Source organism: Pogoniulus pusillus, chromosome 4 (assembly GCF_015220805.1).
Source record: "Pogoniulus pusillus isolate bPogPus1 chromosome 4, bPogPus1.pri, whole genome shotgun sequence".
In the NCBI taxonomy this organism is placed as follows: domain Eukaryota; kingdom Metazoa; phylum Chordata; class Aves; order Piciformes; family Lybiidae; genus Pogoniulus; species Pogoniulus pusillus.
In genome coordinates, this window is record NC_087267.1 from 3,068,902 (window position 1) to 3,085,255 (window position 16,354).

General features: G+C 46.8%; 1 protein-coding gene across 4 annotated transcripts in view; it reads right to left on the reverse strand.

Moving 5' to 3' along the window:
* HMGA2 (high mobility group AT-hook 2) overlaps window positions 1-16,354 on the reverse strand; it is a 119,059-nt gene that overhangs the window by 58,573 nt on the left and 44,132 nt on the right. The window contains exon 4 of one of the 4 annotated variants that reach the window (XM_064141988.1): window positions 750-805. The exons of the other annotated variants lie outside the window; for them this stretch is intronic. Within the exon in view, the coding sequence (XP_063998058.1) occupies window positions 773-805 (33 nt within the window). The 3' untranslated portion in view covers window positions 750-772. Of the gene's footprint in view, window positions 1-749; window positions 806-16,354 lie in introns of those variants that run through there. 4 annotated transcript variants of the gene reach the window in all.

The window sequence follows — 16,354 nt, forward strand, 5'->3', positions numbered from 1 at the left end:
TCCTCTGGTGTCTCAGCAAATCTCTCTCTGACCTCACAACAAGCTAAATCAAGTGGTTATTTGCCCAAAAAATGTAAGAAGTAAGAACACTTACAGTGATCAAAGAAAGGGTCAACGTGTCATTGCCTCTTTCTACTCACCACTCAGCACTGCCGCCTCCTACTTCTCAGTTTAAACTCAGAATTAAGAAGGGATTACTCCAGTTAAAACAGTGGTGCCAAATCAGTGTCAGAGCAGAAGGAAGACTGTGGTTTATCAGAGCAGCTTCATGATGGGATTGTTCAAAACCCCAAAGACGCTGGCACCACTCCTAACAGACAGACGGAACCCCTGAAGCTCTTACTGCAAGAATTAGATTCTTCCTCCTCTGCTGTCACAGCAAACAGGGAGAAGGTGGAGAGAAAGGAGAACAGGATGAAGGAGTATCTGGTCCCAGAATACTCTGGCAGAGCTAAACTTGACATTTGCTCAGCTTTCAGAGCTGCAGACAGTGTTTGCACCCAGACTCGGCTGCTCAGCCCTGGCCTGGGAGGCAGGAAGTAGTAGTCACGATCAGAGGTTGTAGTGATTGCCCATCTGAGCTGCTCCACAGTTCCTCAAGACATGGATGTGTCTGTGCAAGAAGTAGGCACTGCTTCCAGAATGAAATCTGGACAGCATTCATTTATCATGTTTAAACTCCAGGCCTGAAATTACAGTTACCAGCATCTGCAGTTTTGTGTATGCTCTGGAAGTTGTGGGGAGCTGAAACTGGCTGGTTTTCTTCAGGAGCTCAAGCACTCCTGACCTTCTTTTCAAATACCCTCTGTGAATATAATGAGAGATATAAGCATTCATTTACTGGCTTTTCATAGAGGGGAAAAAAGGGAACTGCACATAAAGTGAGCAGGTGAAGAGAGGGCAGAGGTAGCTCTGAACACAAAAGGTCTTGCTATGTTTCTTAAAGGTCCTCCTGTACTAACAGTAATTAGAAGGTTCAGCTGTAATTTCACCCCCCATTCATGTAGGACCTTGTCCCACCTTCAACAGGAAATAGGGACTGAGTTAGGAGAGCTTGAATATAATAGGAGTCTGTGGCTGTGGTGCATTGCTGCCATCAATATAAATCTGTCATAAATACACTCAGCAAGGAAGAGAGACTTCCATAGGCTACAGCCTCTGCATTCTTGGCTGCAGATTTATGGCACATGGGAAGCAATAAGCCTTTGAGCCAACATGGCCCTTGTGAGGGTGCGGGGTGGTGCAGACGAACACTCCTCCGCTGAGCTCCACAACTGCATTTGTAACCAGGATGAGGGAACTGGGTCAAAATCAGGTTACTCATTACTTTGGATTTTCACAGCAAGGTGGCCTACACTAAAGGAAAGCCAGAATTTTGAAGTTGGACTGGAAATGATACGTCTTACAGTCTTCAAACTGCCTCCTTGCACCTCCATATAAATGGCACCTTCCAGTTCTTTTTTATGTTATGGGATGGGAATGGGACATGCACGAAGCCAGGGCTAAGAGGCCATCCTCTGCAATGAAAGGTTGAAGAATGAGGCCCAAAAAGCCATCATGATTCCAGTACAACTTTTTTCACCTTTTTGGCAAACTAAGCCCAGATAAAAACACCAATAAAAAAGCCCTGTCTAGATAGAAGACAGTTACACCAGGTGACAGCTGGTTCTTCTCTTCTGAATCATGGTATCTTAAGAGTGTTGTTACATAAAAGGAACTACACATGAAAGCAGTTCTGATCAAACTGAAAAAAGAGCTCAGAGTCACAATTAATTAAAAACTATTTTTCCAAAGTCAGCCCAATAGAAAGTTTCCTACATGAAACCAGTAACTGATTCAATGAGTGACTCAAGCAGTAAAATCACTGCTGGGCCTATTTCCTTCATCCTGGAAGGCCAAGTTCAATATTTTTCCTATGAGGCATTCCTTACTATAAAAAGAATGTGATGTTTGAATGTGAGTGTCTCTGCTTTTGGTGCTGCCAAGGCACTCGAAGCCTTTCCCAGCCCTCCTGCCACATTTTGAGTGCAGGATGAATCATAATCACGTGGCTCACCTCCTTGCCAAATTCTTTTCTCCTGCTACCACTGCAAGTTCCTCCCTGATCACTGCCAGCAGCAGCTGTCTCCCAGCCAAGACCACAGGGCTGAGTGTCAGCGGGAGTGACGAGGCTCCCTCCCTCCTACTCCTCGGAGGAAACAAGCGGGCACAGTGTTAGTGAGACCTGTAATCACGGCGCTAACTAAAGAGGTGGTGGAGTAGGTCAAGAAGGAGAAAAGCACCAAGTAGGAAGGTGAAATGGAGGGAGAAGAGAAGCAGGGATGTGTGGTGTGGGCAGAATACTGCAACCTGCACATGAGCCAGCAGTGTGCCCAGGTGGCCAAGAGAGCCAGTGGCATCCTGGCCTGCATCAGCAATGGTGTGGTCAGCAGGAGCAGGGAGGTCATTCTGCCCCTGTACTCTGCACTGCTTAGACTACACCTTGAGTGCTGTGTTCAGTTCTGGGAGGGACATTGAGATGCTTGAGTGTGTCCAGAGAAGGGCAACAAGGCTGGGGAGAGGCCTTGAGCACAGCCCTACGAGGAGAGGCTGAGGGAGCTGGGATTGGTTAGCCTGGAGAAGAGGAGGCTCAGGGGAGACCTTATTGCTGTCTACAACTACCTGAGGGGTGGTTGTGGCCAGGAGGAGGTTGCTCTCTTCTCTCAGGTGGCCAGCACCAGAACAAGAGGACACAGCCTCAGGCTGCACCAGGGGAAATTTAGGCTGGAGGTGAGGAGAAAGTTCTTCACTGAGAGAGTCATTGGACACTGGAATGGGCTGCCCGGGGAGGTGGTGGAGTCGCCGTCCCTGGAGCTGTTCAAGGCAGGATTGGACGTGGCACTTGGTGCCATGGTCTGGCCTTGAGCTCTGTGGTAAAGGGTTGGACTTGATGATCTGTGAGGTCTCTTCCAACCTTGATGATACTGTGATACTGTGATACTGCTACAAGGCAGCCAACCACCATATCCTTCCTCCCTGCCCTGCCCAGACACACTCTGCATCTGCCCATCCCGTAGCAGTTCGTACAACGCTGCTTTGAATGGGGCAATGGAGACCTCTGAACAGCAGTGCTGTGAGGCTGCCTCCACTGTCAGCTGTGTTCTGAGGCTGCAGCAGCAGGATTGCTGTCTACAGTAAATGGGAGAGTGGGAGAAAAGGTATTACTTGAGAGGGCCCTGAGGAACATGAGGTAAGAAAAAACGGGATCTGCTCTGCGTGCATCATTCACGCTTGCAGGCAAGGCAGAACTTTTACACGTGTAGGAGGACACACTGCAATTAAAGGACATGAGCTCCTGGATGGCTCGACAGCAGACACGTACAGAAAACACGCAGAGCCACAGATGGTAGCTTCTCTTTCATTTCTGAGAGCTGCCCACCCCATCACCAAGGACTACGGGGATGGCTGAAGGGACCTGACAAGACAGGAAGCACACCAAGCAGAGTGCAAGAAGAGCACTCATAGCCTCTCTCCCAAGCTGCACAGGCACTAGCCCTCCTTACAACCAAGCTCACAAGCCCATGACTCTGACAGCTGCAGAGAGTAAATGAGAGGTTCTATGCCCTTCTCTAGGGTCTTTGCTGCTGCCATTGATTTTATGCAGAAGGCACCCAGTAGCTATGGCCAAGGGATGACTACACAAAATCAAGTCATGATCAGGTGAATACATTCACTAGCTACTCTTGAGTACACCTAAAGCATGAAGAATGGTATCCTGGGGTGCATCAAGAGAGGTGTGTCCAGCAGGTCTGGGGAGGTTCTTCTCTCCCTCTACTCTGCCCTAGTGAGACCACACTTGTAGTTTTGGGCTCCCCAGCTCAAGGGAGACAGAGATCTGCTGGAGAGAGTCCAATGGAGAGCCACAAAGATGACTGAGACACTGGAACATCTCCCCTGTGGAGAGAGACTGAGAGACCTGGGAGTGTTTCATCTGGAGAAGTTCCTCAAAAGAGGAACTGTAGGCACACAGTCAAGTTACTGCCCACATGCTCGCTGCCTTGGAGCAGGTTAAGGTATGCCTTTTACCTTCCATTTGCAGCAGGCTAACCACACACACGTAGCTTAGCTGGCCACTGCAGGTCATCCAAGAGGTAAAACAGATTCTAGGTCAACCTTCTTGTGAGCTTTCTTTATGAAGTCATGGCTTTCACAGCTCTGAGCAGCTTTGCAGAGAAGAGACACTGACCAAGAACATGTGAAATGCCCAGGGTTAACCCTTGCTCCTTTCCTGTAATGTGGGTGGCTCACTTAACTACATTTCCCATTTTCAAAGTATTCCTTAGCATGGAGCCAAGGCAGAAACTGCTGGCAAGTTTCCACGTGGAAGAAAGAACAATCTTTGAGAAAATGCATTGTGGGGTTTGGAAACACCTTCACAATGCTCTTTTCTTCCAGTTGAGGGATAAAACTCTTCAAAATGCATTCTTTTTCTTGCTACCCATAGGAAAATAAATTATGTACTATATAACATAATTTAAACTCCTGAAGCACACTTGTGAATAACAAAAGCAGCAGAGTCAGCAGGCAGGGAATAAAGAGTTGCAATATGCCATCAATTGACTTTCCACTGCCTAATTTCCTACATGGAACAAAGGCATTCTCCTTTATACAATGCCCAAGAGATCTACATATCTGCAATGTGGTGTATGTAGAAGATAGTCCATTTTTCATTCCAGTGAAAAGTACTTCCCCAATCAGAGGTCCAGAGGACTGAGAACAAAAACATTGTTTAATTCAGATGAAAAAGAGATGAAAATGTGGGTCTCTGCATTTAAAACAAACTATTATTAACTCTCCCTAACCACATTACTTTCTTCTAGTTTAGAATATTCAGGAAGCTGAATAAATCACTGTTACCTCTGTCTGAATATGATAAAGCAACATATGGAGGGGCCAAGAAATTCTGGAAATAGAAGTGTCCCACTACAAGACTGCACAATTCACGTTAGAAGTGCTGCCTGCCTTCCATCACTGGTGATAGCAAGTTGCTTTAGAAAACACAACAGGCTGCTCTGTGTCTTTGAACCAAAGCCAATCAGTGGCTCCACTGAGGTTAGCACAGGACACAGCACCTTGACACCCACGGTCACCACAAGTTGGTTGTTGAGAATCAGGGTGGGAGAAGAAGGTAGGAGAGCCCTGCAGAGGGACCTAGACAGGCTGGATGGGTGGGCAGAGGCCAATGGGATGAGATTTAACAAGGCCAAGTGCAGGGTTCTACACTTTGGCCACAACAACCCCAAGCAGAGCTACAGGCTGGGGACAGAGTGGCTGGAGAGCAGCCAGGAGGAAAGGGACCTGGGGGTACTGATAGAGAGTAAGCTGAAGATGAGCCAGCAGTGTGCCCAGGTGGCCAAGAGAGCCAATGGCATTCTGGCCTGCATCAGGAACAGTGTGGCCAGCAGAACAAGGGAGGTTATTCTTCCCCTGTACTCAGCACTGGTCAGGCCACACCTTGAGTACTGTGTCCAGTTCTGGGCCCCTCAATTCAAGAAAGATGTTGAGGTGCTGGAACATGTCCAGAGAAGGGCAACAAAGCTGGTGAGGGGCCTGGAGCACAAATCCTATGAGGAGAGGCTGAGGGAGCTGGGCCTGTTTAGCCTGGAGAAGAGGAGGCTCAGGGGTGATCTTATTACTGTCTACAACTACCTGAAGGGGCATTGTAGCCAGGTGGGGGGTGGCCTCTTCTCCCAGGCAACCAGCAATAGAACAAGGGGACACAGTCTCAAGTTGTGCCAGGGTAGGTATAGACTGGATGTTAGGAAGAAGTTCTTCACAGAGAGAGTGATTGGCATTGGAATGGGCTGCCCAGGGAGGTGGTGGAGTCACTGTCCCTGGGGGTCTTCAAGAAAAGTCTGGATGAGGCACTTAGTGCCATGGTCTGGTTGATTGGATAGGGCTGGGTGCTAGGTTGGACTGGATGATCTTGGAGGTCTCTTCCAACCTGGTTGACTCTATGATTCTATGATTCTAAGAACTGAAAAGCCATTTCCCAGAGAGACACCAAGAACAGAATTCAGCCCTGGCACCAGTAGGCAGTGTCTTCCACAGGGCGTGGTTGAGATACGCCTGTTTGCATCAGCAAGCGCATCCTCTCAAATCCAGCAGTCCTGAAGTGATGATTTATCTTGACAAACAGCTTTTCACTAAGAGCTGTATTCAGATTGCCAGTTTGCATCCCAAATGTCATTTGTAGGCTACTTCTCCAGAGGATGTTTTCAATTACTTGGCTGTTCTTCTTGCTTCCCTACCCATCTGTTTCTCTCAACAGTTACTCAGACTCCATCAAAATATTTCTGTTGTAGCTGTAACTCAGGCATGAGACACGTAAGTGTCCAGCCCCTCTGCACATGCAGGCTAGTGACTCAGATTCTCTCATTACAAGCTGTTTATAAGCAGCTTGTACCATTTCCTGTTCAGAAGACATTGCTCCTTTTCTGCTGCATCAGAGCTCGATTAAACCATCTCTAATCAACTCGATCAGTTCAGGCTGAGTTCATTCACCTCCACCTACACATGAGTAGTAAGTGACTCAGGGTTTTCCCTCTGGTGGTTTTTCTGTCTAACAAAACAGCTATTCAAGCTTGGGGAAACATATGCTGGGTTTTGCTTTGGACACCAAATAAATTTCATGTCTTCATTGTGACTAAGGAGGAATGGAAGCTCCAGGACACTGCTCCAATACTAGTCAGCAGACCTATTCGTCAGCAAATGCAGCTGATTTGATGGGCTTGTTTTGTTTTGTTGCTGGATCCACCACAAACACAAGCCACTGGCAGCTCAGCCAGCAACATATGAGCAGGGGCTTCCTCTCCCGCCGCAGTGTTCCTGGCTGCTTGAACATGAATAGAAAAGGTGGACTGATGCCAGCTGGCAAAACTGAGAGAAATAGCAGTGCATGACTAATACAAGCAGCAAAAAGACCAAGCACAAAACATCTCTCTCTTTCCCATTGACTGAGGTTGCTTTTGCCAACTCCAGCAGCAGGCTTTAGTGTGCCCATTTCCCTCTCGTCTCAGAAGACAGCTTTAATTATGTAGCCATGCAAGGTAATACAGTCTCTAGCACTGCTGATGTACTGGGGTAGAATAGAGGGCAAAAGGACTGATCAGCTGTTAAGCAGCTCACAGATACTCCCCACCCTGGCTTCTTAATGGGATTCCACTTAAGAGGCATAGATGAAGGAACCCTCAGACCAATTCAGATGCACTGCAGGAATGCATGGGAAAGGCTGTGCACCTACAGGGAAGGGAACTGGGTCAACAGCAGTGACACAGTTGGATGAACAATATTCACTTAATAGGTTCTTTTTTTTTTCTTTCTTCCTTTTCTTTATTTCTTTGTACTTTCTCTTTTCTTTCTCTTTCTTTCTCTCTCTCTTTCTTTCTTTCTTTCTTTCTTTCTTTCTTTCTTTCTTTCTTTCTTTCTTTCTTTCTTTCTTTCTTTCTTTCTTTCTTTCTCTTTCTTTCTTTCTTTCTTTCTTTCTTTCTTTCTTTCTTTCTTTCTTTCTTTCTTTCTTTCTTTCTTTCTTTCTTCTTTCTTTCTTTCTTTCTTCTTTCTCTCTTTCCTTTTCTTTCTTTCTTTTTCTCTCTTTCCTTTTCTTTCTTTCCTTTTCTCTCTTTCTTTCTCTCTTTCATTTTCCTTCCTTCCTTCCTTCCTTCCTTCCTTCCTTCCTTCCTTCCTTCCTTCCTTCCTTCCTTCCTTCCTTCCTTCCTTTCTCTTCCTTACTCTTCTCTTTTCTTCTTTCTTTTCTCTTCTCTTTTCTTTTCTTTTCTTTTCTTTTCTTTTCTTTTCTTTTCTTTTCTTTTCTTTTCTTTTGCCTTTTCTTTTCTTGCCTTTTCTTTTCTTGCCTTCCCTTCTTTTCTTTCCCTTCCTCCCACTTCTTCCTTCTTTCTAAATTCCAAATTCCTTCCTTCCAAATTCCTTTTTTCTGATTATGACCATGACTATTACTATGACTACTGCTGGTTTGCAAGATTCCTCCCCTATTCAACCAACATTCCCACTGTGATCAACCAAAACAAGATGGCTAATTCAGGGACACCACAGAGCAGGGCAATGTAATGTAAGAGCATTCCCAAATCAGAAGTGACTTTAATGACATTTCTTTTTCTGCCATTTCCTGTATCTTAATGGGCATATTTGATAAAAGTCACCATTGCTATTTCTCTGTAAAAGCTTCTGGCAGATTTCTTGTTGCGGGAGGGATTGAGCAGAAAGGGATCTCTGAAGTGTTTCATGCTGGGCACTGACAACTGATGCAGACCTTCTAGAAAGGCATCCACCTTCCTGAAGTACTAAACTTGCTGTCTGCCAGCTGGGAGACCACTAAGCACCTGAGGGCAGCACCAAGGGCTTGATCTAATCCTCAGCTTTCCACTCACTTTGGTGGGCTCTGCATCAGCCTGATAAATGCATTTACACTCAAGCCAGAGTAAATGTGTTCAAGTATGATATGAGCTTCTGCAACACCTATTTTGAGAGAAAACCACTGAAGACACATACATATGGCCTCTGATGTTATTAAAAGAAGGCAACTGTGAGGTACATTTGAGGTCAGCACATCTCATGAGGATCCTGACCAAAGGATTTAGAACTGTTTTAAGACTGGTGCCTTATCGAGGCAGATTTCCAGTGAAGTCAACACAGCACTGAAGATTGAGCCTTTAGCATCCTGGCAGTGTAGGCTGATCCTGTATGGTTCTCATGTAAGAAGAGCATGCAGGAAATATAAAATGCTCACTATAAGGTGTTCAGCATCTTCAAGAATTCATTCTTGTCTGTGTTACTACTGTTAAGAGGGAAGGCAGAAGTCAAGTACACTTACAAGGTATCTCCACTGTTAGGCTTACGCTGTTTATACAGGAACAGTCTATCCAAGGCAGAGCAGATACTGATCTATCCCTGTACTCTCTGTCTGTAAGCACATGTCTACAAAAAGGACACACAGTGAAAGGATAATCCCCTGATACTCTCCAAGACAAATTTTAACTCTACAAGTTAGATTTTAAGTTATGGAGACTCCTCAGACAGATGTGGTCTGTGTGTTTAGTAACCTTCAAAGGATCTCCTTAGAGCTGCCTTCTGTTCTACTGCTTTTTGCCTAGGGTGAGCAGACCAGAACCACTTGCCATATATCCAAGAAGTTGAAAACCACACTAGCATACAGGCTCAAATTTATCTTCAACTTGCATGCAACAATTTTGGTGGAGAGGTCAATATAAAGGGAGTCTAATGATAGGAAATGGAACCCTATACCACCAAATATGGAATCATTGTTAATGTAAAGGTTCCTCTGAAAGACAAGTCACCTGGCTGAACATCAGTCAGCAGTGGCCAAGGAGGCCAATGGCATCTTGGCCTGGATCAGGAATAGTGTGGCCAGCAGGAGAAGGAAAGTCCTTCTGCCCCTGTACTCAGCACTCATCAGGCCACACCTTGAGTGCTGTGTCCAGGTCTGGGCTCCTCAGTCTAAGAAAGATGTTGAGGTGCTTGAACGCGTCCAGGGAAGGGCAGCAAGGCTGGTGAGGGGCCTGGAGCACAGCCCTGTGAGGAGAGGCTGAGGGAGCTGGGGGTGTGCAGCCTGCAGCAGAGGAGGCTCAGGGCAGAGCTCATTGCTGTCTACAGCTACCTGAAAGGAGGCTGTCGCCAAGTGAGGCTGGTCTCTGCTGCCAGGCAATCAGTGACAGCACAAGAGGACACAGTCTCAAGATGTGCCAGAGGAGGTTTAGGCTGGATGTTAGGAGGAAGTTCTGCCCAGAGAGAGTGATTTGCATTGGAATGGGCTGCCCAGGGAGGTGGTGGAGTCACCGTCCTTGAAGGCGTTTAAAAAGAGACTGGATGTGGCACTCGGTGCTATGGTTTAGTTGATTAGATGGTGCTGAGTGATCAGTTGATCTCCAAGGTTGTTTTCCAACCTGGTAATTCTGTGATGCTGTAAATACAGAGCTGTGCAAGTTACACCTTGTCATAGGGAAACATAGTTCAAAGAAGTCAACTGGGATTGAATAAGTCTTACTACACATCCAGAAATCCTCTGCCTTCCACTTGGCAGTGTGGGTGGGTGGGGCAGAAGGATCAGGGTGGAGTAATGGAGAGGAGTACAGAGTGTTTTGTTTATAACTTGAGTCACTTGGAAGCGTGCAGTGTTTTGCTGTGGGAAGTGCCTCGATGGCTATCTCTAGTGATGTAAAATCAGTGTCAAAGGTTTGTGAATGGGCTGCAGAATGAGCAGTGGCACCTCCCATGCTTAGCTGCCTAGAGTTATTATAACTGCCTGCATGCTTTTGGTCAACCACTGTAAAACAAACAGTCCTTCCCAAATGTTTTTGTTTTCTTTGACAGCACAGCAATAACTCACTTGGAATGCTGCAGAATGGAACAGCACTTTAAAGCTGTTGTAAGGCTGCCTTTTTACCCTTTCTGTTTGTGTTGCTTTCAAGCAAAAAACAAAGCAACAGCTACACGAACGTATGAAATCAGATGCATCATGTGTGCATGTACATCCTACGGATGCATATGTGTGTGGGCTCAACTGGGAGAGACTCAGAACTACAGAACTATTGAGGCTGGAATAGACCTCTGAGATCATCAGGTGCAGCCTATGACCTAGCACCACCACATCGACCAGACCATGTCATTAAGTGTCACATCCAATCTTGCCTTAAACACCTCCAGAGGCAGCAAATCCACCACCTCCCTGGGCAGTCCATTCCAAGGGCTAATTCCCCTTTCCTTCAGGTACCTAAATCTCCTCTGGTGCAGCTTCAGGCCATGCCCTCTTGTCACAAGTTGCCTGGGGGAAGAGCCTTACCCCCACCTTACTACACCTTCCCTTCAGGTAGTTATAGAGAGTGATAAGGTCCCCCCTGAGTTTCCTCCAGGCTAAGCAACCCCAGCTCCCTCAGCCTCTCCTCATCAGACTTTCCCTCCATCTCTTCCCCAGTCTCATCACTCTCTTCTGGACCCGCTCCAGCAGCTCAGTATCTCTCCTGCAGTGAGTGGCCCAGAGCTGCACACAGTGCTCAAGGTGAAGCCTCATCAGTGCTGGTACAGAGGCAAGATTACATCCCTAGTGCTGCTGGCCACACTATTCCTTATACAGGCCAAGATACCTTTAAGCAGTTTTCATTTTGCGAGGAAGATGTGATCAGTTGCCTTTGTCTTTGCAAAATGACTCCAGGGAGCAGCCAGATTAACTTTTGCAACTACCAAAATCTAATCAAGATGACCAGAAGAGTCTCTTTCAACATGAACTCTTAAGACCTCATGTTCACTACACCCTGTGACTAGAAAAACAACATGCTCATAACTAGACATAGCAGCATCTGAGTAAAGAAACATTCTGCAGCTATACCACTATGAGACTGCAAAGGTAATAGGGAAATCATACTCTAGGCTAGAGCAGAAACCAGTGTCTGTTATCCTGAACTATCAGGGACTGAATTCATGTGACCACAGATGTTTACATTCAGCCAGCATCACCAGAGTTCTCTCTCTCATCTCCTCTCTGAAAACTCTTTGTCTCCAGACTGCACAACAAAGACCCTAAATTGTGCCATATGGAGAACAAGGAAAAGCTGTGTGTCAAGTTTGCTCTTGAAGGATCGGAGGTTATCAGTTGGGCCATCACACCTGCATTCCTGACACAGAGCTAGAGATCCAGAGAGGTCTGGCCCATCTCAGTGCTTCTCCAGCAGAGAGCAGTGATACACTGTCAGTGAGCTCAGCCTTGGAAAGCAGGGCAGCTTCCAAGCTTGGGAAAAGGCAAAGCTGAAAGCTGGCAAGCTCGCCAATGTGATTGTCTGAGGAGCTGGACTTGGAGAAACAGATGACAACATAGAGTCATCTGAAAAGAAAACCATCAAAAACACCTGCAAAGGCAGTGCCTGAGCTGGCAGCCTTCACTTCAGGAGGAAGGCTCTCAGATTTGGAATGTGGGTCTCACAGTAGCTTGCACTGCTGGCCAAGAAGTGCAGGGGACACTTGCCTCATAAACCCCACTTGCCTCCAAATTAGTATTTAATACTCTCTGGCAGCCATTGCTAAAGATGTTTGTACCTGCTCGAGTGATGCCAAGAAGATGCCACGCTACCAAGAGAACAGTATCTCTTCCAAACTGTGTTTGGAATGCCACTGTCATCATAAATTTGACCACCTCAAGGTGTGAACAAGGCAAAAGTTACAGGTAGAAATAAGACTTTTCCATAAGACTCATCAACATCAACTTAAAAACCCTACAAGCTTGTTTCAGCTTTTGTCTTGTAGACATGCTGCTTCACATAGCCTTACCCATGTAGACACACATCCACAGACACTGGCACTTCACACCTCATCTGTATTTTACCCTGATACATATTCTCAGTAGCTGCTGCTGGCAGCAACAAACTCAAAGTGTGAACTCCTCTTAAGCAGCTAAAGGTAGTGAATGTTAAATTAAGTCTCTCACAAAATCACAGAACATTACAGGTTGGAAGAGACCTCCAGAGATCATTGAGTCTAACCTCCATGCCAAAGCAGGATCCCTCAGGGTAGTCCACAGAGGAATGCATCCAGGAAGGTTTTGAAAGTCTCCAGAGAAGGAGATTCCACAACCTCTCTGGGCAGCCTGTTTCAGTGCTCTGCCACCTTCACTATAAAGATGTTTCTCCTCATGCTGAGGTGAAACCTTTTATGTGCAAGTTTGTCTCTATTGCTCCTTGTCTTATTACTGTGCACCACTGGGAGAGAGCTTGGCCCCCTCCACTTGACACCCACTCCTTAGATATTTATAGACATTGATCAGATCCCCTCTCAAGTCTTCTCAAGACTAAGCAGACCCAGGTCTGATGGCCCTACCTGTCCTAAGCCCAAAGAAACTGCTCTGGACCCCTACAAGTGAGCCCTCCCAGGTTTTCCTCTGTCCCATGTGCTGGCTTTCATCTGAAGATCCCAAAAACATTTCACAACACAAAGGACTGGAATTAGAATTTTGATTTTACACATGATGAAAACTGAAGCACACAAAGTGCAGTTTGAACTGAGGCTATGAAGCCTGGCAGACAACTACTCTGTCACATGCTGCTGCTTCCCAACCTGCTTGGAGCCAGGACCTTGCCACTGCTTTTGTGCCTGCCACATTGCCTTGGCTCTCTGCTGCTGCCGCCACAACATCCCTTGCCACTTCACTCTGTCCTCTGTTCTGTCGACATTAGCCTGCTCTCTCCTCCCTGGCTGCTGCTTTATCTCTCCCTCACCCTGCTGTGACAGGAGCACTGGTGTGGATGCTCATACTCCCCGCAGAGCTTTCAAGCTGGTGCTTCCCACAGCGCCCTGGCTCAGCAGGTGACCCAGTGTAGGAGCTGATTTAAATCACAACTTGATTCTTCTTGGTTGGAGTCCCACATGTAGACAGAAGTCTGCTGTTGCAGTGAACAAGAAGAGCCACATAGCACTCACTATATCACACAATTTGTGTTCTCTGAAAAGCACTGTTAGGCCAGCTTTAATATTTCAGCTATCAGGTGATTTCACACCAGCTACCACCAGAAGAAGGCTGTTAGGTGACAGAATGTTAGGGGCTGGAATGGACCTCGAAAGATCATTCAGTCCAGCCCTCCTGCCAGAGCAGGATCACCCAGAGCAGATCACAGAGGAATGCATCCAGGTGGGTCTTGAATATAGCCAGAGAGGGAGACTCCACAACAGCCCTGGGCAGCCTGTGCCAGGGTTCCCTCACACTGAAAACTTTTTTTCTTCATGTTTCCATGGAACTTCCTACGCCTCAGCTTCCACCCACTGACCCTTGTCCTGGCACTGGGCATCACCCAGCACAGCCTGGCTGCATCCTCCTGGCACTCACCATTTGCATATGTATAAACATTGATGAGGTCCCCCCTCAGCCTCCTCCACTCCAAGCTACAGAGCCCCAGCTCCCTCAGGCTCCCCTCGTAAGGAAGATGTCCCAATCCATCATTTTTGTGGCTCTGTGCTGGACTCTTTCAAGCAATTCCCTGAGGTCCTTCTTGAACTGAGGGGCCTAGAACTGGACAGAGGTCAGGAGGCAGCTTTGTGAATCAAAAGCATGCATGCATACACACACCCTCTGCCCCTCACTGTGGCCATTTCACCTTGCCTAGGGAAGCAAAGGAGTCCATCCTGTCCTAATGAAATCCAGGCAGGGGCTGCTTTTTAAGCAACAATGGTTCAGCCAGAGCTGGCCCTCAGTTATATATAGTTGCACAGCCTGGCTAGCCAGTCTCTCTTCCCACTCACGTGCAAGATAAGGAAAGCTTGTGAGTCCTTCTACACATCCTGCTGCAAGGGACAGCAGGGTGGAGGAGAGCAGCTGGGTGGTGGTGAGATTTCCCTGAGGTCCTTCTTGAACTGAGGGGCCTAGAACTTCTGCCAGGCAACCAGCAACAGAATGAGGGGACACGGTCTCAAGTTGTGCCAGGGGAGGTCTAGGCTGGATGTTAGGAGGAAGTTGTTGGCAGAGAGAGTGATTGGCATTGGAATGGGCTGCCCAGGGAGGTGGTGGAGTTGCTGTGCCTGGAGGTGTTCAAGAAAAGACTGGCTGAGGCACTTAGTGCCATGATCTAATTGACTGGATAGGGCTGGACTGGATGATCTTGGTTGGCCTGGATGATCTTGGAGGTCTCTTCCAACCTGGTTGATTCTATGATTCTATGTTATATGCAAGAATGATGCTAGATGGTTCTGCAGACACTGTGCAGCCTGTAATCAGCAGATCAGTAGCCTAAATGGATAGAGGGAACTAAGGCTTCTTTCGGTCACGTCCTTTGCCAGATACTGACCTTATACCTCCACCTGCATCCTTGTTTCTGTTTGGATTGAAAAATTCTATGACTCTATTTGTCATTGGCATTCTGACATTTAATCCTGGCACCTCCTGGAAAGGTAAAGAGCTATTTTTCCCTATGATTGCTATTACAAAGACAACTGATATTATCTCAAGAACAGCCTCTGTTAGGACTTTCTGATATCCTCTCAATAAGAGAGATTGTGGAGGCCACGATCTCCTTTCCTGCAGGTACCTAGAAGGCATAAAAGGTGCAAACCACTCCTCTTTGCACATACTTTGGAGTAGATGAGTTTGTCATCTCCAGTAAAAGTTCTGGTTTGGACTGGTGTTTCCCAATGATGAGTTCACTGCTCATCGGTACCAATATGGTTCATACTGGCACATCTTTGTAAGCCTGAGGCCTCTGTGGTGACCTTTTGAGCTTTCAGGAGAAGCAAGAACATGCATTTTTTTTCTTAATGCTGTGGGAATGTGGAAAAAAGCAAACAAAAAAACCAGCTAGAGTTTCCCTCCAGGACACTGACCCCCAGAACAGTAGTAAGATACACCTGAAACAGTGCTTGCTACCCAGTCTGTAAGAAGCAAAGTGATGCTCTCAATAGGCATACATGCTCTGCCTTCAAGGAGTGGTACATGAGACAGCTGGAACCAAAAGCTTTAGGGCACCTTCCTACGTTGAGCATTCAAGGATCCACCAGAGGAAGATGGATCAAGGTGGCAGCTTTACCAGAAGGCACACACGCAGCAAGGTGGATTTTGGAGGGCTGGCTCAATTAAAGCAACACTCCGCATTTCACATTCCCCTCGGTGATCATTCCCTCGTCCCCTTCAAAGAGACCCTATCCTAGGACCCAAAACCAAGTATCATCCCACTCCCTCCTTACTCTGCCATTACCCTGGGCCATGGTGGCAGGCAGTAAAGTAAAGTGGTGCCCAGCACACCTCAAGCCCAAGCTCCCCAGCTAGGGAAGAATGCAGGCTGCTGCTCCAGCTGAAAGGCTTGGGAAAGTGCAGCCCTGCTGTTTCATGTCAACATTCCTCCCCCTATGCCTTTCCCAAGGTCTCAGGCAGAAAATCCTTTTTTGTTCTTATCAGTTCAAACAAGAACAATGAATTCCTCAAGCCCAGAAGAATGTGACAAGGTGCCAACAAAGCCAACCAGGAAGGTGATGTATGGTCTATATGCTGCAGCTTAAATAAATCACTTCACAAACCAGTGCTGGCAAGAGGGAATTCAAACAGCTCAGAACCTCTATTTCTAGTTCTCCTCTTCAAAAATTCACCTGTGAACTATCCCAAATAAAAGCTGTATGTGTGATGCTAAAATGCTCCTGGTCAGGAAAAAGTCCTCCTCACAGATTGCTACCTAAAAGTTGTCCTAGCAGAGTGGGAAAGGTTCACCTTGCAACCTTGTACTGCCTGGAGGAGTGCATGCAGGCACAGATGTAAGCCTGGAAATACTCATGGATATGAATGCCCCCAGATTATGTCAGTCAAAACTATCATTCCAGA